We start from the raw sequence: 25,875 nt of genomic DNA, 5'->3' as shown, positions 1-25,875 counted from the left end.
TTATTTTTAATAAATAAGGCATTAAATGTCAAGGATATTTTTGTCCTTGCACTATACTTTTAAGGATAAAAAAGAAACAAAAAAATTTAAATAGAGATATTTTTTGGAAATAAATGTTACGGTGAGTTTGAAAATTTTCACTGCACCTTAAAGGGTTCAGTCACAAACTGAAGATGCAGTGCAGTTGATAAACACCAATTGCACTGACTCATCATGTTATCCAAATGCAAAAAATGATGCGATTAAACTCATAAAATGCTTCAATCGCACTTTACCATGCCTTCGGTAGAATCCAAATGGAGCCTTAATAAAAGTGTTAGCTGAGTTTGAATTAGCAAGCGTTGGCTGAGTTTGGTGCCACTGAATCAAGAGGTATCAATTTTCTGTAGAAAATGACACAATACTCAAGTTATCTCATGGTAAAAATATAAAATAAAAGATAAAATTATCATTTAATATGAGAATTTAAATATTTTAAAATTAATTTATTTTTAAGTTATCCACACATTCAAATGAAAAAACTATACAGAATTTTTATAAACGGTCAAGTTCATCCCAGATTTAATTAATTTACAAAGATGAAATAAACAATCCAGTTCTATGTATGTGTATTCGTAAATCAAACCTCCGAAAGGCACGAGTTTGCTGAATAGGTAAAACAATAATGTCATGAGAATCTATCCCATGGGCACGGTTCCATTGTAAAAGTCATGTTTATTATATTTTCGCCATAATTGGGAATAACAGTAAATGAATACTTATTCATCAAAAGTAATATAAATAAATAATAATAATTATTATTATTATAATAATATAGAGCATGTGCTGGTTGAAAACACGCCTGCTGTGAAACTAAATATAGCAGATAATTACTCAAGAAATAATGAAGATAAGAAAATATTACTCTTATTAATGATAATACGAAAGACCCTAGATTTTTTCGCTCCTTGAAGACTATACCGCAACTTCTTTTTCAAACTCTAAAAAAACCCATAGGGTTACAAACCTCTAGATTTCGTCCCCACCTTCCTTCACAAACCAAATCAAACAAACCCTATAGAGACGCCGATTGCCTGACTGAAGATCATCAACAGTCCAGATAGGAAAAAGTTTTTGAAGAACATGGAGATTATCTAATACACTAATCAAAAGTTGTAGAGTGGATACAAGTTTAGGCCACCAGCTTCTTGCTTGCTATTAGTATTTACAGTAGTGTCTGCTTCCTTTTTTTTTATTGTTTTATTTCCTTCAATTTATTATCGGATGTTTTGAATAATGGGTGAAAAGAAAATACAAAAATCCGTTTTGGAGAAAAGTAGTGCAATGGATAAAGTTGGAAATTATGTTGTTGGTGAATTTCCTGCTGGTTTGAAGATTCTTATTGTTGATGATGATAGAACATGTCTTCTAGTATTAGAAAGAATGCTTCGAAAGCTTTTATATGAAGGTACAATTGGTTTAATTGACTTTATTTTTATAATCTTTATATATTTTTTTTCCTATAAAACAGTACTCCATATTCTTTAATTTTCTTCAAAGACTTTTTGTTATTCATTCATCTTGTTCATAATTATTAGGGTTATTTTTTCAGTGTTTTGGTTTTTTAATTCAGAAAGCGAAAAATATATATCACTTTAGATTATTTTTAGAATTTTTTAGAGGGTGGGGGTTAATTTTTACAGCTGGTTGTTGGAGAGTTTCTCATAAAATAAAGTAAAACACAACAAAGTTTTTTTAAAAAAATCTCTCACCTTTTCTTTAGACGATGAATTAGGGTTACAGTTAAATACTGCAAACTGATCACGGTTATATCTTGATTATATGTTTTTGTTGTCAATAACTCATTCTTTATATATTTGAAATCTCAATGAAAAACATGATTTGATTCTGCATTCCTAGGTTAATATCTATCAAATATATATATATATATGAGAAACTATTAATGTTTTATCTCATGATTTTCTAATTTCATGTGGTGATTTTCAGTTACCAAGTGTCAGCTAGCAAGGGACGCCCTTGCTTTGGTTCGAGAAGACAAAAACAGATTTGACATCGTCATATGTGATTTACATATGCCTGATATGAACGGATTTAAGCTTCTTGAGATCATTGGATTAGAGACGGACTTGCCGGTTGTTAGTAAGTAAAATACTTGCATAAGATTTTACTAGTTCCATGCTTTAAAACATGTTATTTTATTAAGCCATAATGGATTCTTGGATTTTGTCCGATGCATCTTCTTTTCGAGTTTGTTCAAATAAATTTATTTAAGTCAAGCAAATTCATTCGAAATTACGTGAACGATTTTATCCGACTAATATATTTGATTCGAATTGGCCTGTTTATGTCATACAGTGATGTCTTCAGATGATGGAAAGGGAGTTGTTATGAAAGGTATAATCCATGGAGCTTGTGATTATTTGATAAAACCAGTTCGCATGGAATCAATTAGACTCATTTGGCAGCATGTGGTCCGCAAGAAAAAACGTACCTTGGGAGAGTTTCGACAGCCTGGGAACATTAATGTTAGTGACAGGTTATTGCTATTAGAACAAGCTAACAATGCTGTTGATCAAATGCCTGTAAGAGATCTGCAAAGCCTGAAACGGACAAGAGAAGATGAAGATAATGATGGGGGATCCTCTGATGAAGTGACGACTGCAAAGAAGCAGAGGATGGTTTGGACACAAGAGCTCCATGACATGTTTGTAGCTGCTGTAAATCAACTGGGGCGTGACAGTATGAACTTCTCTACTGCATAGTTTTCTTTTGTCTATTTTTAGCATATATTAATGAAATTAAACGTAGCCACTAATTAGTAAATTAATTTTCTTTATCTGCAATTGCTTGCAAAATTTGTTTTCTTTTACTTATCCAACAAAAAAAAAAAATTGTTTTCTAGTCTTAACTAGTATCATCCTTTTGTTTTCATATCTGAGCATGTTATTGCAGAGGCTGTTCCTAAGAAAATTTTGGAACGAATGCAAGCTATGAATGTTAATGGTCTTACAAGAGCAAATATTGCCAGTCATCTTCAGGTAAAATTTTATTTTCAATGAAATTTCTTGACAGATCCAATATTATTCAAGATTAATTAAACTTTGCCTGAAAAATTCACTAATTTGGTTGTCATTTTCTGACCAAAAAAAGACTCATAATATGTAATTATATTTTGCAGAAATACCGCATGCATCTTCAAAAGAGAGGTGAACCTTCGACTAATAACAGAGATCCCAATTCCTTTTTCGAACAAGCCTCTTCATTTCGCCAGCACAACCTACAATTCCAACCCACAGGCACTTCATGTCAACTTCCACTTCAAAATCACATCACCCCACAATCAAGTAGTTTTGAGAGATCAGCAAATGAAAATTTAATAAGTACAGGTCCAAGTCATGATCAAGGGGGCAATGTTTTTGACTCAATTGTTTCAGAATCAAGTCGCTGTCTCCCAACTGAATTCTCCTTGCATGATCTCTCTCGTGCCAACTTGTTATATCAAAATGATTTTCCTGGTGGTGATGTTACCATCTCAAATGAAGAATATTTGTACAGAAACATAGGAAATGTTAATGAGCTTATTTCACATCCCCTTTCAGCTGTGGATAATCAGTTGATCTATGAGCCCTCGCTTTTGGTCAGACAATATGATCAGGACGACTTCTTTCGTGGACCATTTGTATAGGTTTGCTTCCATTCAGTATTTTATGGCTACTTTTTTATGGTTATGAATAATCTAATCAAATAGTTAATACTGATTCATGTTTTTGGCAGCAAGAGATTGCAGTCAACGGATATCTGATATATATCAGTTCAACCCCGACGGCTAGCCGTAAAAATTTCTTCTTCATAAAAGTAATTTTAATTCCCTACGATCTGTACTTCTCCTGCAGTTTTCTCTTGTTTTAAACGGAGTGTCAGACAGAAGATTAGATTCAAAATTTTCTTTGAAGGGTACATTTTGTTGTTTCTTTAAATTAGAACATGCAGCGAGTAGGTTATATTGGAACGAGTTTTCAAGTTCAAAATTTTCATCGAAATTTGGAAGCTCTGGACCGAGCTAGTCATGGCTTGTTTTTGTCAGTGCTGAAATTTTTATTTCCATTTAGTAATACTTTTTATGAAACACTGCTTGGCAGAGTACATACCTTTTCTTTTTACCATTTCTTTCTTCTTATCTTGTGAAAACTACTTCTTTGAAAAGCCAGGAACTTGCTCAAATCTTTTGGATTATTGTTATAAAAAACTATATTAACTTTTTAAGAAATTGCCTGTCAATCCATCGCAATATAAGTCTTCAGAAATTTGGAGGATTATACAGTTAACAAAATGGATGAATAATTGAATACATGCAGTAAATGCTAGTACATCCAACTATATGCAGTAATAGTTCAATTAATGCTAAAAATCCACCCTCTAAACCCAAAGCCCAAATATGTATTGGCCTTAAGAAGAACAAATGGAAAAAGAAAAAAGAAAAAAATGAATTTGAAGCAGCTATAATAACAAATTCATCCAATCACTAAGCCAATCCAATAGCTATCACTGCATTAGCAATAGAAGAGCAAGTGTTAGAAAGCCAAAAAAGCTGGTTGCTGCAAAGATCCTTGGAGCTTTGTTGGGAAGTATAGTGGGAAGTGCACACTCCTCTCCTTTAAACAATACTTTGGATGGAAAACCATCACCTTTTGCCACATTAATACCAGGTGTAGACTTCTTTGTGAACGAGATGACCGATTGCTGAGTACCAGGAACACATGGATCCTTTTTTGGATTGCGACCATCTGTTTCTGCCAGAAGATAATTCAATCCCCCACGACCTTGCATGAATATTGTATTGTTGGAGCCAAGTAGCACACTTCCATTGAAGGAGTAGACTTCTTCAAAGCCTGATACTGCTTTGTCCGATTGAACGGCTACAAACCAATCTGCAAAGCTAGTTTCACCCCAGTTAAAAATAGTGATCCTTGCACTCCATCCACCTCTGTAATCTCATAATAAGTGCCAGTATATGCTAACTCCACAGTTATCTCCACATGGCATTGGATTTGGAACTGTTCGTTGATTTATATCAGCCCACTCCAAAGCTTCAACAGTTCTGTTCTCCAAAGGAATAAGAGGAGCATCAGGTCATAGAAGTAGAGCTGGCTTTGTAGCACTGCAGGTCTGGCTTGGGTTGCCGTTGCAGCAACTGTTGGTAGTTTAAAATATGATGTAAATATCACTTATATATGATTTAAAAGAAATTACTTATGTTATTTAAATAATTGAATTAAGTGTTGGAGTGAGCTAAGTTATTAGGGCTTATTAAAAGTTTTTCTTAGTGGGTTAAACAATTTTAAAAGTCAAAGATAATTTTAAAACTCAAACAAATGCATACTCATGTGTACCATTTTAATATAATTAAATACATATTAATATACACACATATATCATATTTATGTGTTTGTTTGTTGTTCGTTTTAAGATTTATTGATTGAAATTAATCTTATTTACATTTCACTTATTTCGATAAGTACTAATTTGTATAGTAATATAGGTATTTACCAATAAAACTCTATAATTTTTTTTTTCATATCTAATCTTGCAAAGATTTTATCTATCTATAATTATATAAACTTACCTATTAAAAATCTTTTTACTCTTAAAATTCTTCTTCTACGAGTCTAATTTGCCTATTAAAAATCTTATTTCTTTTAAAAAAAAATTTTTATAAATTTTTTTATCCATCAAATAATATATAACAAATTTTTAATAAATTTCAAACAAATCTCTTATGATATTTAAGTCATTATTCCTAACAAAAACAGGCCGAGACTAAAAGCTCCTTGTGTTGAAACGACAAACACTCTCCAAGACTTGAGCTCGTGACGTCCGTTGTTTAGAACATTTAAAGTTGACTCGAAACGGTATGCTTGGTTGGTTGGATCGGTGGGAGGGATGCGATAGCCTGCAGTGCACGTGTGGGATAAGAATATGCCGTTGCATGGGTCAGAAGCTGGCGCTGGAGCTAGAGCTGGAGATGGGGTTTGGGGTTGAGAAAGTGATGTGTTAAAGAGAGAAACTGAAAGCAAAAAGAAGGTGAAGATGATGATGTGATGGAGTTTGTCAGCTGCCTCAGCCATGGTTGATGGGTTATGTAAGAGAAAATTGTTGAAAAGGGGTTGGGAAGTTGGTATTTTTAAGGAGATGAGCTTAAAGAAATGGAAATGGTGAATGGCTGTGGAGTGCCGATTCCGTTTCTTTTCTTCTTCATTGCAACTTTGCAAGCATAAGCAAAGAGCAAGAACTGGTCTTTGCTCTCTTCTTTGATTTTCTTTTTCTACATTTCCTTTTATTTTTTCAAAAGACTTGGTTTTACTTGTTCACTTTTTTTTTTTTTTATAAAGAAGACCGAGTTTTAGTTGATGACGAGTACACTTGATTGGCTAAATCTACAAATATTTACGTGGAAAAGTCTCTTTTCTGCAAAATATATATATATATATATAAAGAACATAATCTTTTTTAATTCTTAATTTATCTTAACTCTATAGTCCTTTATATATTTAATTCGCCTGAAAAAGAATTTACTTAAAAAATGAAAACTTAAGTATGGTGCCTAGATATGATTGTGGAGATATGTTAGTATGTATTGGGAGTAAAGAAATTATTAGTTAATTTTGTACCATAAAGCTATTTACTAGGACAACTTACCAAAGAATAATGGGGTGCAATTTGTTGTTCCACATATGTATTCATTTGCCAAGAGGGGAAAAACAAGTTTTCCCAGTATCCTTTACCTGTCTAACTAAATTGGAAAAAATATATATAATTTATTAAGATGAAATCCCAATCTCAAAGTCTTAATTTTGTTTGGAACGTGGACGTCTTTTTTGTAAAAGTCTCTTTCTTCTTTAGTTTTTAATTTTTGGCCATTAATAAATATATGTAAAAACTGTTTACAGATTCACATACTACTACTAATGCTACGTCTTTTTTTATGTTTCTACTTTAGTAACTTTTTTTTTTATTATTCTTATTATTAGAGGAATCGTTTGTATGGCCCACCTGCGCTCTCTCTCTCTCTCTCTCTCTCGCAAAATGTCACTGTTTTTCTTTGGATATGATTTCAAAATCAGTTCTTTTTTTTTTTCTGGCGCTGAGTTTTGGTCGAATAAATTATTGCTGCAAAGGAAGTGCAGATCCCAAAAGTTTGAACCATCGACCCCACAAGTTTTGTGACATTAATTTATTTGTGACTCAATTTTTATCTTTTTGCACCGTTTAGATAAGTCGACCGTTGGACGTTAAAAGCCCTCCACTTTTTGACTTTTCTTTTCTTCCTGGGCCCTGAACAAAAAATTTTCGACCGTTTCAAGTTAAAAAGTAGCCGTCCGATACTATCAGATCCACGGACCAAATTAGCCGACCGTTAATATAAACCTTTTTGGCTCTTAATAGAAGAAATTCCTTTCACTTCAAAATTCAAATGCAACCGCTGCTTGCAAATGCACCACATTCATTTCTCAATCCAAAAAAATTTTTCATCTTTCTTTTAGAATCTTTCAGTTTTTTCTTCTGGGTTTTTCTCCGTTTCCGCGTTTCTCTCTAGTATCTTTTGAGGGTTTTTTTGTCTTTTTAGAGAAGTGAAATTCATAGTAAAGATGGTGAAAACGGCCTCGTCTCCATCTTCTTCTCCGGTGACGATAACGGTTTCTTCGGGAGGCAAAGAAACAGGGAGCAGAAGCATGGGCTTGACTAGTCCAGTTCCACGTGCTTCAATTTCAAACAACCCAAATTCCCCTAGTCCTCTCGGGAGCAGAGGAAATAGAAGGGCTTCAAGTGGAGGAAGATATTGCTCAATGTTAAAAGACGATCCTGTTGAAGAGATAAACTCAGAATTCGTGACCTACACTGTCCATATCCCTCCAACTCCTGATCACCAATCCATCTCAGCCTCACAGACAAGCCTTAATGAAGATGGAAAAGATGGGGTGAAGCTGAAGCCTGAGAGGAGTTTCATTTCGGGTACTATTTTCACAGGAGGGTACAATTCCGTTACTCGTGGCCATGTCATTGATTGCTCCTTGGAAAGACCTGAGACGTTGAAATCAGGCTTGATTTGTGGAATGAAAGGGTGTGATGAGAAAGCAATTCAAGGCAAATGTGAATGTGGGTTTAAAATTTGTAGAGACTGTTACTTGGATGGTGTGGGAAGTGGTGGAGGCAATTGTCCTGGATGTAAAGAGCCTTACAAGGATGTTAGTGATGGTGATGACGATGAAGATGAGGTTAGGTCTGAAGCAGAAGATCAGGCTTTGCCCTTGCCTTCAATGGCAGATTTCAAGTTGGATAAAAGGCTTTCACTTGTGAAATCATTTAAAGGGCAGAACCATCCACCGGATTTTGATCATACGAGGTGGTTGTTTGAGACTAAAGGGACTTATGGGTATGGAAATGCCGTGTGGCCTAAAGATGGTTATGGGGTTGGATCGGGGGCTAATGGCTTTGAGCATCCACCGGATTTTGGAGAGAGAAGTAAGAGGCCTTTGACTAGGAAGGTTGGAGTTTCTGCGGCAATTCTCAGTCCATACAGGTAATTCAATTTATAATTCAACAGCTCTTATTTGCCTACTAATTTTCGTCGAGTTGATTAATTTTACTTTGTAACGTTGGTCATTCTCTTTTACTAAGGGTTATTGGAATGTGAACCGATATTTCTTGCTTTATAGATCGTTTGTGCACGAACAGTGAACTAATTTCAAATATAGTAAATCTTATGTTAATATAATGATCTGAATTTAAGTATCAACAAGTTGATTAAGTACAATGTGACTTCAAGTTTTTAACCTCTCTCTTTCTCTCTTTATAGTAATGTTGCAGTGATCTATATCTTACGTTGAAGTTAGTTTTGAATCTATGGTTGGTGCTACATCTTGAATTTATATTTGTTTGTATGCAGACTGCTTATTATACTACGTCTTGTTGCCCTGGGTTTCTTTCTTACATGGAGGATTAGGCACCCAAACCGTGATGCAATGTGGCTATGGGGAATGTCCATAACGTGTGAGCTTTGGTTTGCCTTTTCATGGCTTCTAGATCAGCTTCCTAAGCTCTGTCCTGTAAACAGAATAACTGACCTCTCGGTTCTTAAGGAGCGTTTTGAGTCTCCAAACCTTCGTAACCCAAAAGGAAGATCAGACCTTCCAGGCATTGATGTTTTTGTTTCCACGGCTGACCCAGAAAAGGAACCCCCTCTTGTCACTGCAAACACCATCCTTTCAATCCTAGCTGTTGACTATCCAGTAGAAAAACTTGCTTGTTATCTTTCAGATGATGGTGGATCTCTTCTGACGTTTGAAGCTTTAGCGGAGACTGCTAGCTTTGCTAGAATTTGGGTTCCATTTTGCCGGAAACATAACATAGAACCTCGAAATCCTGAGGCATATTTTGGGCAAAAGCGTGATTTTCTTAAGAACAAAGTGAGGCTTGATTTTGTTAGGGAGAGAAGGAGGGTGAAGAGAGAATATGATGAATTTAAAGTGAGGATTAACTCATTGCCTGACTCTATTAGGAGGAGATCAGATGCTTACAATGCCCATGAAGAGCTTCGAGCAAAGAAGAAACAGATGGAAGTGGGCGGCAATCTTTCAGACCCTATTAAACTCCCCAAGGCTACTTGGATGTCAGATGGTTCTCACTGGCCCGGAACATGGGCTTCTGCAGAGACAGACCATTCAAAAGGAGATCATGCTGGGATTATTCAGGTATATTTCAGAATTCAATTTATGGAATTAATGGTTATTGCATTTGTGTGATTTTCAAATGCTAAAATTTATTCTTCTCTGCAGGCAATGCTCGCTCCACCAAATGCAGAACCAGTTTATGGTGCAGAAGCAGATGGAGAGAACTTGATTGACACAACAGAAGTTGATACAAGGTTGCCTATGCTGGTTTATGTGTCTCGTGAGAAACGGCCAGGTTATGATCACAACAAGAAAGCTGGAGCCATGAATGCTCTGGTTCGAACCAGTGCTATCATGTCTAATGGGCCATTCATCCTCAATCTTGACTGTGATCACTACATTCACAATTCTTTGGCTCTCAGGGAAGGAATGTGCTTTATGCTTGACAGAGGTGGTGACAGGATCTGTTATGTTCAATTCCCACAAAGGTTTGAGGGGATTGACCCAAATGACCGATATGCAAATCATAACACCGTGTTCTTTGATGTGAGCATGAGAGCTCTTGATGGGTTACAGGGTCCAATGTATGTAGGTACAGGTTGCATTTTCAGGAGAACTGCACTCTATGGATTTAGTCCTCCTAGAGCCACTGAACATCATGGGTGGTTTGGCCGAAGGAAAATCAAGTTATTCTTAAGGAAACCCAAGGTGACAAAGAAAGCAGAAGATGAGATAGTATTGCCTATTAATGGGGAACACAATGATGATGATGATGCAGATATTGAATGTTTGCTTCTTCCTAAAAGGTTTGGGAACTCTACTTCTCTTGCAGCATCCATCCCAGTTGCTGAGTACCAAGGAAGGCTGCTTCAGGATTTGCAAGGGAAGGGAAACCAAGGCAGGCCAGCAGGTTCTCTTGCAGTGCCACGTGAACCTTTGGATGCTGCAACTGTTGCGGAGGCAATAAGTGTTATCTCTTGCTTCTATGAGGATAAAACTGAGTGGGGAAAAAGAGTAGGATGGATATATGGCTCCGTCACAGAAGATGTGGTGACTGGTTATAGAATGCACAATCGTGGATGGAGATCAGTGTACTGTGTAACCAAGAGGGATGCATTCCGGGGGACTGCTCCAATCAATTTAACAGATAGGCTGCACCAAGTCCTTCGCTGGGCAACTGGTTCTGTTGAGATATTCTTTTCGAGGAACAATGCACTATTTGCTAGTCGTCGGATGAAATTCTTGCAAAGAGTAGCATATTTCAATGTGGGAATGTACCCTTTCACTTCCATGTTTCTCCTAGTCTACTGCATCCTACCTGCAGTTTCTCTGTTCTCTGGGCAGTTCATAGTGCAAACCCTCAGTGTGACCTTCCTGATATTCTTGTTGGCCATCACAATCACATTATGCCTGCTTGCTGTCCTTGAAATCAAATGGTCAGGAATCACACTTCATGATTGGTGGCGAAATGAACAGTTTTGGTTGATTGGCGGAACCAGTGCCCATCCTGCAGCTGTGCTACAAGGACTCTTAAAGGTTATAGCAGGAGTTGATATCTCATTTACATTAACTTCCAAATCTGCCACCTCAGATGATGGAGATGATGAGTTTGCTGAGTTATACATCGTAAAATGGAGCTTCTTAATGGTTCCTCCAATCACAATTATGATGGTAAACTCGATTGCAATTGCAGTGGGTGTAGCAAGAACCATGTACAGCCCCTTTCCACAGTGGAGCAAGCTTGTCGGAGGAGTGTTCTTCAGCTTCTGGGTGCTGTGCCATCTCTATCCTTTTGCAAAGGGTTTGATGGGAAGGAGGGGAAAAGTTCCAACCATTGTTTTTGTGTGGTCTGGCTTGCTCTCCATCATTATTTCCTTGCTTTGGGTGTATATAAGTCCTCCATCTGGAAGGCAGGATTACATGAAGTTCCAGTTCCCTTGATGTATTTCTGTAATAGGTTGCTGTTGTGCACATGCAACAACACAAAGCATGAAGTTACTCAACTTCGTTCTGTAGTTTATTTTCTCTGCCTTTTCACATTGAATGTAATTTGGTTCGAGATTTGTTACTTTGATATATTCATTTGAAATGGAATGTATTCATTTGAAATTATAAATTTACAGTAATAGCTTGTTGTTGTTGATTTTGTTGTTCTTATCTAACATCTCTGCATTTAGAATCAATGGTTGTGTTTCAAGAGTCTCAGGACGTAGTTTTTGTTGGTTTAAATTGAGTTTCAGGCTTCTTATGATTTCGTGTACTTATATATATATGATAGAAAGCAGCATTATGAAAATTTTGATTTGGTTTGATTTCTTGAACAAAAATTGTTTGCGAGTACTTTATATATATGCATTCAATTAACGTAAGACAGAAAATCGATTCTTACTCCCACCTGTGATCATTTCATTTCAACCGGGGTGAATCCTGATTTAACACACTGATTGATATCCTTCCAATAGATTTTCAGATGCCCCACACCTTTGTTTAACGATGTAAGCCTATCATTTAAATATGATCCAATATGAAGCTGGGCACCTGTTCTCATTCATCGTGCCATCAGTTTTCTTTCTATTGTATGCTTGCCCGCAAGAATCTAGTCTAACCACTGTCCTATCTTCTGTTTGATTGCATTGTGTCAATGCTTTTCAATGGTTCCACTGAATCCGAGAACTCTCATGGCTTGGCTGAATCCACATGGCAGAAACAAGGCACGCCAATGAGATAAATCTTCTAGTCCACACCAAGACAACAGAATGGTGGATCCATCCTCTTCTAGAATGTGAACAATTCCAATTGCCAAATTGGTGTTTTTCTCTCCATTTCATGACAAAGGAGGTTTCAAGGAATATTTCTTCCATTGCAGGAATTGGACATTGATATAATATGAAACAAGAGCTATAATGCCCCACTTAATTAATTGATAATGGAAGGGGTATGCCCACACGAAATGAGCTCTTATCTCCCTACAATCTGAGTAAAGGCAATCCGGCTCACTAAGCTATCTCCTGTTTGAACATCTATGGATATAGATTCAATAAATTCTGAAGTTGTACCTTGCCAATACTCCCATCAAAGTCAAGGCTACATGTCCCATCAAATTTCAAGTGGTCCTATTGATCACAATCGGGGTAGAAAACATCGCATAATCTAGGTGGGGGTGGCAAGGACATTCTTGTGTAATCTATCCCACTTGCCTCTCTACTAGCAGCTATAGCCCCAAATCTTGCTTGGGTCACTTCATTCCTTATTAGCCAGTTTTAAAACGTTTCTGTCATTTCTATTTCTTTGTCTATTCCTCTTTACCATTGAATTTACAGGATTCTCCTTGAATAGATTAAGATGGAACTTGAAGAAACTTTTGATCATCAAATTTTCTGTTAATATTAGTCCATACAGTTTATATAATGATGGGGGAGTCTTGTATTGGCATCTCTCTTCCTAAGAATTTAACAAATCTTACCTCTTGAATAGATCATAATTACCATCACTAATTCATTAGGGCTCATACCTCTGGATTCTGAATATTATACATCAATGGTATAAAATTTTTAGAAGTTGACGAAATTATTCTAAAAAGGAGAGGCATCTAATTTTTGGAACGCAGAACAGAAAATTTTTTAAGTACTGAAGAATATGACATCGTAACTGCTAGATAAAATAAGGAATGGTTGCTTTCTGGAGAAAAAGACCGCGTAGCATTTTGATCCTACCATATTAATTGCATGCAAGCAAACCTATTACTAATGTTAATGATTAAAATCCAAGACAATGAAATTCCTTTGAACTCTTTGCTCTGGCCTCAGTCATTACAATTTTCTGTAGTTATTTAGGTGGAGAAAAAGATTAAAGGTCACTTCGATTAAGATGGTAAATTTTGAGTCTAACACTACTTTCCTTCCAATAATAAAAAAGCTAAAAAAAAAAAAAAAAGTTGCCTGCATGATGCTTTGGTGAGTTTTGTCGGTGACACTGAAATTTTTCTATGGGGAATATGTGGTTGAAGTTTCCATCAAACTGTAGAGGTGGCGTAGACAGTCAATGGCACCCCGTTCTTGGGATTGGTTTGTTTTTTCTTCTGGACCCAAACAAAGAAATTTACCTTGGTAAGTCTAAACCAAACACCACGTATTGGATTCCGGTAAGACGATAGTTCAAGTTTATTCCTCCGTTCGATTAGCGCGCGTATGATGTTCCGGTACAAAACACAGCTAATAAATATGCGCCACTTGAATGAAGCAGGAGTCTTTGATTCGAGATTAGGCAGGAAAGCCAGTACTTGTAGCACTGGGAGGGTGGACCAATGATTGCTAATGGTTTCCTCTTTACCCCCAGAATAAACCAATGGCTGTTTCTAGCTGTAAAGGTTCTCAGGATCTCACGAGCTTCAACACTCATTTTACACATAGCTTTTTTCTTCTTTTGTGGCCTTCCCTCACATGCCACAGTCAACTGATAAATAGTTTTAGAACATGTCTTTTTGTTTTTAACCTCTCCAAGGGGAAAGAATAGCAGCTTTCAAACTTATTTTGTCTTTGTTTGCGTAACTGGCAAAACTTGATTTGATCTGCTAACATGATTCCAAATGCTAATTCTACTAATATCAGGCAGCCATGAAAATCACTGTCAACATTCATATTCAATGCACACTTGGTGTGTTTTATGTGCACATGGAATAAAAGGACAGTTCTATAGCAACAAAGAACACCACGCAACGTAGTTTGCAGGTTTCTCAGACAAGCTCATGCCAATAAATTGTTTCTTGTCGTTCCCAGCAGATCCTTCCACACCCAACTTAAGATGCCAGGCACCTTGTATGATGGCATAATGCTCAATTCCCAAACGAAATCAAGGTACGTAGAAATTGGAGGTTTTGGTTTCTGGTAAAGAACCAATTTTCATGCGTTTTCACTGCAGATACAAGTGTAACAGGGCCTTACATAAATCATTACATGAGGAAGAAATGCGCTGGCTCCCACTGGGGACCAATCAAATCAATTGCGATGGTTTTATGGGCCCGGCTAACTCTTGTAAAAGCTTTGTAAAATGTAATCTTTTGGCATTCCAGCCCCAGCGAAATGACATACTTCTTCGTCAATGTGGGAATTTAGAAAACAATAGAGGAAATAAAAATCTGCATATCACATTATCAGCCAGTAATTCCATCCACATGTATAACCTACTCCAAGGACCAAGGTACTCAAAGAAAGTTCGACCGAATCCATTTTTTTTCAGGTACGTATGAAAATAATAGCTTTTCACCTATATTTATGCAATAATACTTAAATTACATAAAACCCTTATTATAAAGTCCAGGGTTTTCTACATGAATCTGGGTTGGCTTGCGGGATCACCGGCAGCCATGACCTCCACTCGTTCTGGAATCATCTAACCTCACCAAATGATTAAAAATAACTGGATTAGGATATGTTTAGAATAATTGAATCAAAAGCTGCCAGCGTCACATCTCTCTTTTATGATTTTACCACCAAAAACTATGTAGGCCCAGTAGCAGCTGTTACTATGTCCAGGTCAAATTTTATTTTAATTGATTAATTAAAGTATCTTATATAAATTCCTTTTTTATAGTTAAAAAAAAGAGTAATTACGAAATCAGTTGAGTATTAGGTGAAATGTATATTAGTCAAATTCTTAAAGACTGTAATTTTAAACAAATCTAAACGTAATGTCCTATTTAGAAGAATTAAATAAATAAACATTAAAATAAAAAGAAATAGTTACGAAGCAAAGCAGGCGCATGTAGGTTGATGCTACATAGCCAATTAGCCACAATATTAAGTTCGAAGTTTACCCAAATGGAACAAATCATATGGGGCTGACTAACCGTAAGATGACTCGTTGATTCTACAAAAATCCAACACCTGGCCACGTGGGATGCCAGGGCAAAAGGAATCGGTCCCCATTCCTACTTTGGACATTTCATACACTACAATGACATCTGGGTCCCTCTGTCGATGCCACCATTTTAGTTTGGCAGCTCGACTTTCTTAGCTTCATTTAAACAATCGCCCCTTATTAATCATTACTTTATAATTTATTTGGTGGATAAAATATTATAATAAAATGCATGCATGTGTGTATGTATCACTTTATTTGGAGTAAAAAAATTTTAAAAAAATACTGAAAAATTACCAAGAAATACATTATACACACACAAATCTGACGCCAAAGGGAGAATATGCGTTGCCACCTAAGTGCGCAAATGAACAGTGAGAGGAGGCAGCTCACAAGTCTTCCGCCGCTGCCACCAAAGCACAAAGCCACCAAAAATAAATAAATAATAATAAAAATTACAGCCCCATGAACTAAGCAAGCGGCTATCCAAAACTTTCAGATTCTTCCAATGCCTAGATTAGTTCTCCAGCCGGCACCGCGGCCCCCTCGCCCCTTCATTCGGTCCCTTTCGGCCACCATTGAAAATGGACAACTAACTCGCAATAAAAGATCACATGTCCTTTCCCACTTAATCCAAGCCCATTTCTTGCTAATTGCACTCCACCTACAGCAATATAAATTTCTTCTCATTCATTTCTCAATTTTCGTATTTCTTAATTTCAATTTGGTAAGTAAGGTGGTGTGTTTATATATATTTATATAAGCAACAGGCAAGCGTGCAAATACTCATATGCCCAGTCATAGAGCTATGCCCTATTTTAAGACCCTACCTAAAACACTTCTCCACATTTTCCCAAAATTGCCTAGACCGATACCAGCCAGGACGCCATTAATCTAATATACGTTATTGCCAGTTGCTTGTAATTGTAAGTACAACAAAAAATTTAAGAAAGTAGAATTTGGCCATTTTAATATTTTTTCACCTGGTTGCAACTAAGTGGACTGCTTCCTCAACGGAAGGGATAAACTTTGTTTTTCTGTTTGGACCTAGAAAGCAACTGAAACTCTAAAACTAGAGTGCTAAATCGAACGCACAACTCCATTAAACACTCGGAATAAAGAGTTTTATGCAATCTGTAACAAATTGAATATATCCTTTCTTTTTGGTTTTATTTTCAGAAGCAGGAACAATAGAATAGAAATGGACGAGTTAATAAAAATAAAATAAAATTGAAAGTGAAGAAAAAATTGAGTAGGTCATCATCACAGTAAAGAAGATGCAAAAAAAAAATTGTCCAAATAAAAATAATAAAAATAAGTGAAAAAAAAACAGTCCTGGTAGGAATTTACCGGCGACTATCCCTGCTGTGATATCAATGCGAGTGTCCGTACAAGTCATAAGGCGCCCATAAAGCGTCGAGTGGACACGGCCGTTTCGAATCCAGCCTAAGCCATGGCTTACCGCTACCGGACCAATGCAAGAGGCTAACCGGACCCGGATGCAAGTCTCGACAACTTCCCCTCACATTGTCCCCACCCAACCCATGCTGGTTCCATCTATGCTCGATGGGCGCTACGCGCCCCGCAAAAACCAACAAGAACGGCGGCAACGAGCCTAGTTCGTAGATCCGGTCACTTTTCTGGATCTCCATCCACCTTTCGATCCGCTTCGTGTACCCGACCCGCCTCCATTTCACCAGATCTATCACCATCACCCCCGTGTTAAAATAGCAAGGCTTCCTCCCTTTGAAAGTCCCTGAAAACCGTTCGCCCTTCCAGAACCCGCCCGTGAAATATTTTGTGAAGTTTGCGTGGCAATATTCCGGTGCCCCGATTGTTCTTGAACCCAGGCTGGTACTCCACAACTTAGCGATATCGTCAACAACGACTAGATCAGAGTCCAAATAAATCACTCTCCGTACACACGGCTCTAGCAGATCCGCTAAGTAATTTCTGGCATAATTTAACGGCTGTTCAAGCGCTTGCCTAATAGAGGACGATATCAAGTTCCGTACAATCTCAGGTTCGAAATAATAAACCTTGAACTTCAATTGAGGGAACGTGGACCGAACTAGGGTTTCCAGATTGGTCTCCGAGACGAGGAAATGGAAGAAAATGTTCTCCGGGCACAATGAATGCTGGAGAATAGAGTGAACGGCGGCGATTGAGCCACGGAGATACTCGACATCGAGAGTGATAGCCACGTGGACTAAAGAAGGATCGCAAACGCCGGAGATTTTATGGTTGGTGAAACCACATTCGTCGGCATTACGAGATTCGGAGGCTTTTCGAAAAGAAAATCGATCCTCTATTGAGTGTGGTGAAGTGGACATCTGATACGACGGTAACCGGAGGTACCTGTCGAGGTGAGAGGATCTAATGGCTTCAGCCGGAGGAAAAGACTGGAGCGACGGAGAGAGAACAATCATCACCATTGCAGCTGAAAAGAACCCCGAGAGTCGCATTATCCAAAGCATCTTAATACTGAAAATCCCTCTCCTTTACTTTTTTTAAGATTCGAAATCGAACCGATCTGCTAATATTACCGAGAGGGAGGACCAGTAGAACGATAGCGTTCCTTTTAGGTCCGCCAGAGTTCAAAAGGGCAACCGACTAAATATGGAGTCAGAAGCAAAGTTCAGAATCGATTTTTTTGGGCTCCGTGTCAAAGTGGAATTTGCCGTGGGAACGAAGCGACCTTTGTTAGGAAAGCAATACCAGGAAGGAATCAGTGGAAATTGAAACAGAGCGTAGAATAAAGGGCCCTGTGCTACCGTGCGCCGCCGGTGTAACGGTCTCACTTCCTTCACTTCTCCCCCTCTCCGTCCCCTCCTCTTTCTCTATGAGAGAAGCTGATGGACAGCAAAAACAGAGATAAGAGGTAGAGACTGGAGGGAGAGAGAAAGATGAAGGTGAGATGAAAAGCTGTTTTTCTTTTCTTTAATTTTTCTTGGCTTCGCCTTTTCCATCATAGAAATCCAGCGGCCAAACATAATTATAAATATTTAGGATAAAGAGTGTACTAATAACAGAATTAGAAATAAAAATCTATTTAAAAATTAAAAGATAAAATTTATATTGAGTAATATATTCTGGCATAGATTCCAATAAGAAAAGCATCCAGCTGTTCTTACCTTTTATTAGAATGACAATTGTGTCCCGAAGGCTTGCAGTTCATTTTGTAAATTCGGAAATTTACAAACGTCATTTTATTTCTATCAGTGTTTAGTACTATCCGATTTTAATTAAAAACAAAAAAACAAAAAACAAAACAAATGTGGATGGATACAATCTGAGCCCACTCGGTGGGTTGCCTTTACTTTGTAACCCGATTGATTCTGTCCTTACTCTTAATCGGGTAATTCCAAATTTTTTAGATTAAAGAATTAAAACTGTTTTTAAATTATAATTAATTAACTTTTTTTATTAAATCCTGAAATGGATAATATCTAATTACATAATAAAATTTAATTAATCAATTTTAATCAGTTAAGTCTTTAAAAAAATTTTATAAAAAAAGAGAAAATAAATAAATAAATATTTTATTTAATTTGTATATATATTACTTGTATCACGTAATAAATTTTAATTTATTTTATTAATATTATATGAAATTTTTATTTTTATTAATAAAAAACTTAATGTTTAAATAAAATTTAATTGTATGTAAAAAAAATTAAAAAATTAATTTATTATAATAAAAAATATATAAATTTAGATATTTTTTAATTATAATTCATAAATTTCTTAATTTTTTAATCTTTTAACCTTTGTTTTATTTCCTTTAAAAAGTGGGCCAATGGATCACATCATATTAACTTAACGAGAATAATTCCTTCGAGTTTTTGTAGTTATGGTTATGTTTACACTTAAAGCGATTAAAAACTAGTGACCTAGCACAGATTTCTTATGACTTGGGACTTGCTTTTAAAGTAAAAAAATGAAAATTTTGTGAAAAATACAGCAATTAATATTTAATATTAATTCAAATAAATTGTTAAATCATTGATTTTGAAATGAAAATTTGAAATGAAAATCTCAAATTTAAACTTAAATCATAATTAAAAAATATATATATTTTATGTTGTTCATCTTATTTTCTTATATTTTGAGATGCATGTAAGTGTGACTTTGAAATTGAACAATAAAATGTGCCTAGTATTGTAGATGAAAATGGTTTATAATTGTGGCAACAGAGAAAAACGATTTTTGGTTAAAACTGTGATTGATGTAATGATTTAGGATGTTACTGACTATAGATTCATAATCATGTATATCTAAGCTATCAAAGTATTGGCAGCTATCCTGATTGAGAAAGCGCTTTGTCTCATTTATAAAAAAATATTTATTATAGGAGAAAAAAAATATTTTTTTATGGGAGTTAATCTCCTAATTGGAACAAGCTAATTAATTCAAATTCTGAATTACGTTTCTTTGATTTTTTTTTTTTTTCCCGTGGAAGAATTGATGCCATTCACAGTACATTAGTTTCCTAATGACAAATCTGTCCTGCAAAAACATAAATTCATGTAATACTATTTTCAGTTTTTCTTTAAGGATTGAGAAAAGCTTTAAAAAAAAGTAAGTAGTCAAATGTTTAAGTACTCGATTAGACACATATTCATCTACTAATCTTATGAAAATAAAAAGTATCACAAGCAATATAAAAGATAAAAATTTCATAATTCATTTATTTGATTACTCACAAAAGTTTTACAAATACATTATTTAATAGTTTTATAGTAAATAGATTTTTATATTTTGAAAAAATAAAATTAGAATTATTTTTTAAAAAGTTAAATATAAAGCTTCATTTGTTTCATAAAAAATAACTTCTAAAAAAATAATTTCCGAAAAGGTTTTATATTTTTTGAATAAAAAGATATTTTATGTTTTTGGGATGAATTAATGAAAAAAATTTTTCGTTGTTTCGTTGTTTTTTGAAATTTTTTGTAATAATATTAATATAACTATTAAAATATTAAAAATTATTTTTGATTAAAATATATTAAAATTATTTATTATTAAAATTATTATATTAAAAATAATTATATTTTAATAATAATATTTAATATTAAAATATTACGTTAATATAAAAATATTTAAAACAAAATTATTTATTATTCTTTGTATTATTTAATAATATATTATAAAATTATTATAAAATTTATTAATTAAATTAATAATACTTATTATTATATTATTTATTAATATAGTATTATTTATTTATATAATATTATTTATAAGTAAAATTATATCTAAAAATATTAATAAATAATTTTACTGATAAATAATTTTTTAACCAATTAATTTTTTATTAAATAAACACTTAAAAATATAAAAATTATTTTTTTGAAACAAACGAAACTTAGTTTTTTTTTAAATCATGAAAGAGGTAATGTTAGATCATATATGTACGGTTGTAGTACCAAACTAGGATTCAAAAAACACAGCTGCCTGTATTGATTTAACATTTTGTAGCATGGAAAAAACATAAAAGGCTCTTGAAATCAGGCATTGGCATGTGACATATTCTTTCTCATAGTTAGCCGTGATCAGAATTATTGCTATGTCCCCACATTTTACTTTTTAATTTGTCTCCAAAATAATACTCTAATATGGATAAAAATCAAAATTTCCGTCAAATGACTGATTTATTAGATGCACAATTAAAATAATGACGGATAATTTTTATTGATAAAATTCGAATAATTAAGGTTTTTTTTAATCGACAAAATTGTCCTAGATGGACCGCGTCCCGCCAAATCTATGGAGCCCATCCGACCGTTCTTTGTCCTTTAGTTCCACATTTAACACGTAGATATAAAAATTTAAAATTACACGAAAATGAGGTGGCTAAAAAGGCAAAGATGAACAAAGAAAATCCAGTGAGCTCTGACCTCTCAGATCAGAAAACACCAGAGAGCCCCCAGACACAGAGTCCCATTAAAGCCAATGGTGAGCAGCCAAGTGGATAGCATACAAGAACTGTATGATCAAGTCCACGTTGAGGGCGCAACGGTGCGTTGTGGAGGTACCCGGTACGGCGCTGCCCACCACAGCTGTCCCTACCTGCCTGCCTACCTGCCAACGCTATTCAGTATGATTACTAAATTGCTTTGTAAAGCGTGTGCCTCGGTGAGCTCAACTGCAGTCCGTACAACAGTATTGCTTTTTCCAGTCTGGAATCCACTTGACTTCACCAGACATTATTATATGCGGATCGGGTATTCGGGTTTCCAAGATATGGATTCACATGTCTTGATGTTAGACGCCTGTAGCCGATTGTGATCTAGAACTAGCTAGGGGTAGATTCACTGGATTATCGATATGTCAGGCGTGGACCCAACTTTGTATCAAATTGGGGAAACCATTTCACTCAACCCTCTAATTGACTGAAAAAATGAAACGTATTGGTGAAAAAAATGCACATATTCCTCTCTAGTCTCTTTTTTTTTTTTTTAAAGAAAGTTTAGGGCGAGCGACATTTCATCGGTTCAGAGTTAGAAAAAGATGGCTGATTTACATTTCCTTTGTACAGGTTAGAATAGATGTTTGATTTACATATAATTTACCATAAGGATTATTCTCAACAATAATCAATTTTTATAAAAAAAATATTGATAATTAAAATCAAATTTAAATCTTATATATTAAATATTTAAATTTTATCAACACAATCAATCTTTCCTTCATTCCTTGTTATCTTTTACAAAATATATGCTTAATAATTAAACATGTAAACACACGGTAAGAGTAGTACTTTATAAATTTTACCCCATTTTCATTCATAAAATTAATATTCAATTTCAAAACGATGTTCCAAAATTAAATGTTTTAAAATATTTTAAAAATTATAAAAAAATCATTTATTAATCTCACATGCATTGTTCATATATAAACACATTTACAATAATGGCACTAATGGTAACTCAAAATTTGTATTTAAATCTTATTTTACTTTTATCAATTTAGAAAACTCAAATATCAATTTGGTGCGTGTGGTCGTGGACAAGGTTAGGATAAAATTATCCTATTCCAAGGTTAAGATTTTGTTTTTTATGGAAAAAAATTAGGGATAAAAAATTTGTTAATCACATAGATAAGCTACAAAATTAGAAAATTATTATGAAATGTAACCAATGCATTAACAAACTTTTCATTTTTATCCCCTTTCATTCATGTAACGAAGCAAAGCTTAAAAAGAAAAAATGAATGCAAACAAGATGAATGATTTAATTTAGTGAGAAAAAAAGATTATTTTAATCTTATTAGGTAGGATGAATTGTTAGATATCTTATTATCATGTTACTTATTTTATCCCTCAAAATATTATGTATTATACATTATCAATAAAAAGGATAATTTTTATTAATTATTAAAAAATTATCATATCTAACTCTTAATCTTATGTACAACATACGCATACACATATTTATAATAAAAATTATGATTTTTTAATTCTAATTTTTACGGGTATCAAAACATTGAATTGATTAAATGATATTATTTAATAAATCCATATTTTTCATTATTTTTATTTTTATTTTTATCATAACCACTTTATTATCCTACTTAAAACAAAGAAAAATATTATATCTCCAACAATAGAGGATCTTTGTTAGTAATATTAACATTAACGAGTATGAAAACTCATTAGAAAGGCCATAAAGGGGAATAAAAGGTCTCCAGAAATTTGTACCGTAAAAACAGGTACCTCATAAATGTGACTGTTTCGAATTCGTTCCATCTCAGTTGAGTTGTTCTGCGACCTTTCTCACCCAACATTTGTGGAACATACTTTATTTTTTTCCTTAAAACTGTCTCTCGTTGAAAAGGTTGAGATCATTCAGATAATGACCTGAAAACTGAGTTTCGGTTAGAGTTTAAAGAGATTTAGGGTTAATTAATGTAATCTAATTTAAAGAGAAGGAATTTATGCTAGATATTTTTTTTTATGATAACAATTTTACTTATACGAACATTAAAACCAAAATGTAATGTCTAAATAAAAAAATTAAAAATTGTACTTTAAAAGTTTATTAAACATATTTGAACCTAATCAGAGAATAAGAATGAGAGAAAATAAAATGATTATTGGATGTAAATGTATATTAAAATAAAACGTTAATAAAAATATTTATAAGTTTAGAGAAAATAAAATTATTTTTGAAAGATTGAAAAATGATATGGTTCTTGTTTAATGTAAATGTATATTAAAATAAATATTAATAGAAGTATTTATAGGTTTCAAGAGGTATTAATAAGCGAAGAATCGCAAATTTTTGAATAAAATATTATGTAAAAGGAATAAATTTTTTTAATTTTCACCAGACATTCAAGTGCTCAAGCCATGATATTCGGATACCGTAAGTAAATTTTCACCAAAAAAAAATGTAAAATTCTGTATGACATTCAATTGCCCATCTCATGACATTGGAATGTCCAAAACAAATTGTTATTAAGCTTTTGTCATTCAAATTACTTTGCTTATTTTTCATTCCGAAGACTATTTATCAACTTTTAAATATTCATTTATTCAAAAATAGTACTATTTTAATTGTTTTTTTTTTAAGTAAAAAAAATTCGAATTAGATAGATTATTCAGTCATCCAGATCAAAATAAGATTTATCGTACTTGATAATTTAAGACAAATGATTATAAGTCGTGCATTCGATCATCAACAGGATTCGAACTCAAGATCTCTTTATTAAAAAAAACGACTTTAACCGATTAAAACAATCACTTATTAAAAAATATTTAAAATACTTTTATATATATATATATATATATATATATGATAATACAACACAAACTACTTCCTCTTTGTCATCACTCATCACGCCCCTGTCATGTCATACTCGTAATACTACACACCTCAACCCCCACCAACTCTACAATTTATAATGTAGACTTAAATATATGTCCTTCACATGGAAAACAAAGCTTAACGGCGAAGGTTTATAACAATATATAAGCATTGGTCTGCATGATTCCAGAAGACTTTGACTCTCATAATTCTAAATTTATCTAACAAGCAAATCATGTTATCTTTAGTTAAGTGGTGGTATCGTGTTTGATTAGCCCAGAAAGAAAATGCATGAATGGCGATAGGTAGAGGAAAAGGTTGGAATCAATGCATCTCTGTAGGAATAGAGCCTGACTGAGACAGTCAGCATTTAACATTGCGAAATGTTCTTTTTTTCTTTTTACAGAAGAGTAAGCAGTCATGGTGGCGTCCGTCAGATTAAGTAGACGTTAATCGGGTTAGGCGTTGGAACGAAGCAGTCATTTTAGGTTGACTCTGGAAACAGAGTCAGCCTCTCCAGAACTTTCACAGTTTTTTTTTTTTTTTTTGTTCGGAGCCGTTGCTTGGATGGTACTACTAGTCTACTGGTGCCTTCGACCCTAAGATTTCGACTTATTCTTCCGTCGAAACGGTGGTTTCCACATCAAAATAAATTTTAAAAAATTGACTTTAAAAAAAATTAAAAATAACAAAATAATTCAATATATAGCATCAATTTCTATAGAGATTTAATTACAAAATCATTTTTCTTCATCTTTAACTTATTCTTGATGAGAGATTGATAATATTTTTGTTAGAGCTGGAAACTAGTTTCTTGATACAAAAGAAATAGCTATTTGGGGATAATAAAAGAAAATTTGTAAATATTGAAGATCGAATTGAATAAAAAAATTTTTAATTTTTTTTTATAAATTTCAGTTTACATTATATATACTTCTATTTGTTATATAATTTTTGTTAAGAGTTGTATAATATTTTTTAAGCTGGTTTTATCCTGCTTTCAGTGTTACATATTTATTGTACAATATATATAAGTTGTTCTCATCGTGTTGATTACTTCCATGCTTTATTAAATTGTTCCAAATCATTAATAATCACTTCCAATTTTACAAAAATAAAAATTAAGATTCTATAAGGTGAAAGGTCATGATCATGAACTTAATCATACATTTTTTAAAATTTAGTTTTAAACGTTAAATATCACTTGTGTTTTGCCCGATTAATATTAAAGTACCGATCTAGCTTTGAACAGTCATAAATTTTTGTTTCATGGACGAAAAATAAAAAAATTTGAATGAGTTTCTCACAAATATATGCTAATGCATTACTAGTAACAAAAGTTAGGTGCTAGATTTGGACATGAAATTGCTGACCAAACGCTAGGAAATAGACTTCCGGGAGGCAGTGGGATTAAATATTGGTGCAAATTATACAATCAACGCAGGCAAAAAAACAAATTATATATATAAATAAACATATAAATAATCGGGGTTTTAATTTTTGTCTTATAATCTTATTGTTGTTAGTATGTCTTTGTTGAT

General features: G+C 34.0%; 3 protein-coding genes and 1 pseudogene across 3 annotated transcripts; 2 read left to right on the top strand and 2 right to left on the bottom strand.

Moving 5' to 3' along the window:
- The first annotated feature begins 1,275 nt into the window (after nt 1–1,275).
- LOC111306409 (two-component response regulator ARR2-like) lies at nt 1,276–3,726 on the top strand. Its single transcript, XM_089751082.1, has 5 exons — nt 1,276–1,447; nt 1,987–2,139; nt 2,356–2,739; nt 2,953–3,038; nt 3,179–3,726. The coding sequence occupies exons 1-5, from the start codon at nt 1,276–1,278 to the stop codon at nt 3,683–3,685; spliced, it is 1,302 nt and encodes a 433-aa protein (XP_089607208.1). The 3' UTR covers nt 3,686–3,726.
- An 816-nt stretch (nt 3,727–4,542) lies between these two features.
- Nucleotides 4,543–6,125, bottom strand: LOC111306408 (COBRA-like protein 7 pseudogene; annotated as a pseudogene).
- A 1,367-nt stretch (nt 6,126–7,492) lies between these two features.
- Nucleotides 7,493–11,794, top strand: LOC111305027 (cellulose synthase-like protein D5). The gene is made up of 3 exons (XM_022902183.2): nt 7,493–8,578; nt 8,945–9,749; nt 9,834–11,794. The coding sequence occupies exons 1-3, from the start codon at nt 7,647–7,649 to the stop codon at nt 11,607–11,609; spliced, it is 3,513 nt and encodes a 1,170-aa protein (XP_022757918.1). The 5' UTR covers nt 7,493–7,646; the 3' UTR covers nt 11,610–11,794.
- Nucleotides 11,795–15,796: 4,002 nt separating this feature from the next.
- LOC111305028 (putative galacturonosyltransferase-like 7) lies at nt 15,797–18,536 on the bottom strand. The gene is made up of 2 exons (XM_022902184.2): nt 16,875–18,536; nt 15,797–16,188 (listed from the first exon to the last, which is right to left on the bottom strand). Exon 1 carries the CDS (start codon nt 17,999–18,001, stop codon nt 16,898–16,900), a length of 1,104 nt encoding a protein of 367 aa, XP_022757919.1. The 5' UTR covers nt 18,002–18,536; the 3' UTR covers nt 15,797–16,188; nt 16,875–16,897.
- Nucleotides 18,537–25,875: the final 7,339 nt, after the last annotated feature.

Source organism: Durio zibethinus, chromosome 21 (assembly GCF_047325235.1).
Source record: "Durio zibethinus cultivar Kanyao isolate XHJ-2024 chromosome 21, ASM4732523v1, whole genome shotgun sequence".
Taxonomy (NCBI): domain Eukaryota; kingdom Viridiplantae; phylum Streptophyta; class Magnoliopsida; order Malvales; family Malvaceae; genus Durio; species Durio zibethinus.
Note: the sequence above shows the minus strand (reverse complement) of the source record. Positions and strands in the feature narration are given on the sequence as shown.

Bases quoted from the DNA above. Each gene is read 5' to 3' on its own strand.
- LOC111306409 (XM_089751082.1), top strand. From the start codon at position 1,276: ATGGGTGAAAAGAAAATACAAAAATCCGTTTTGGAGAAAAGTAGTGCA. The intron at 2,140-2,355 runs GTAAGTAAAATA...TATGTCATACAG, and splicing joins GACGGACTTGCCGGTTGTTA to TGATGTCTTCAGATGATGGA. The intron at 3,039-3,178 runs GTAAAATTTTAT...TATATTTTGCAG, and splicing joins ATATTGCCAGTCATCTTCAG to AAATACCGCATGCATCTTCA.
- LOC111305027 (XM_022902183.2), top strand. From the start codon at position 7,647: ATGGTGAAAACGGCCTCGTCTCCATCTTCTTCTCCGGTGACGATAACG. The intron at 8,579-8,944 runs GTAATTCAATTT...GTTTGTATGCAG, and splicing joins GCAATTCTCAGTCCATACAG to ACTGCTTATTATACTACGTC. The intron at 9,750-9,833 runs GTATATTTCAGA...TCTTCTCTGCAG, and splicing joins ATCATGCTGGGATTATTCAG to GCAATGCTCGCTCCACCAAA.
- LOC111305028 (XM_022902184.2), bottom strand. From the start codon at position 18,001: ATGCTTTGGATAATGCGACTCTCGGGGTTCTTTTCAGCTGCAATGGTG.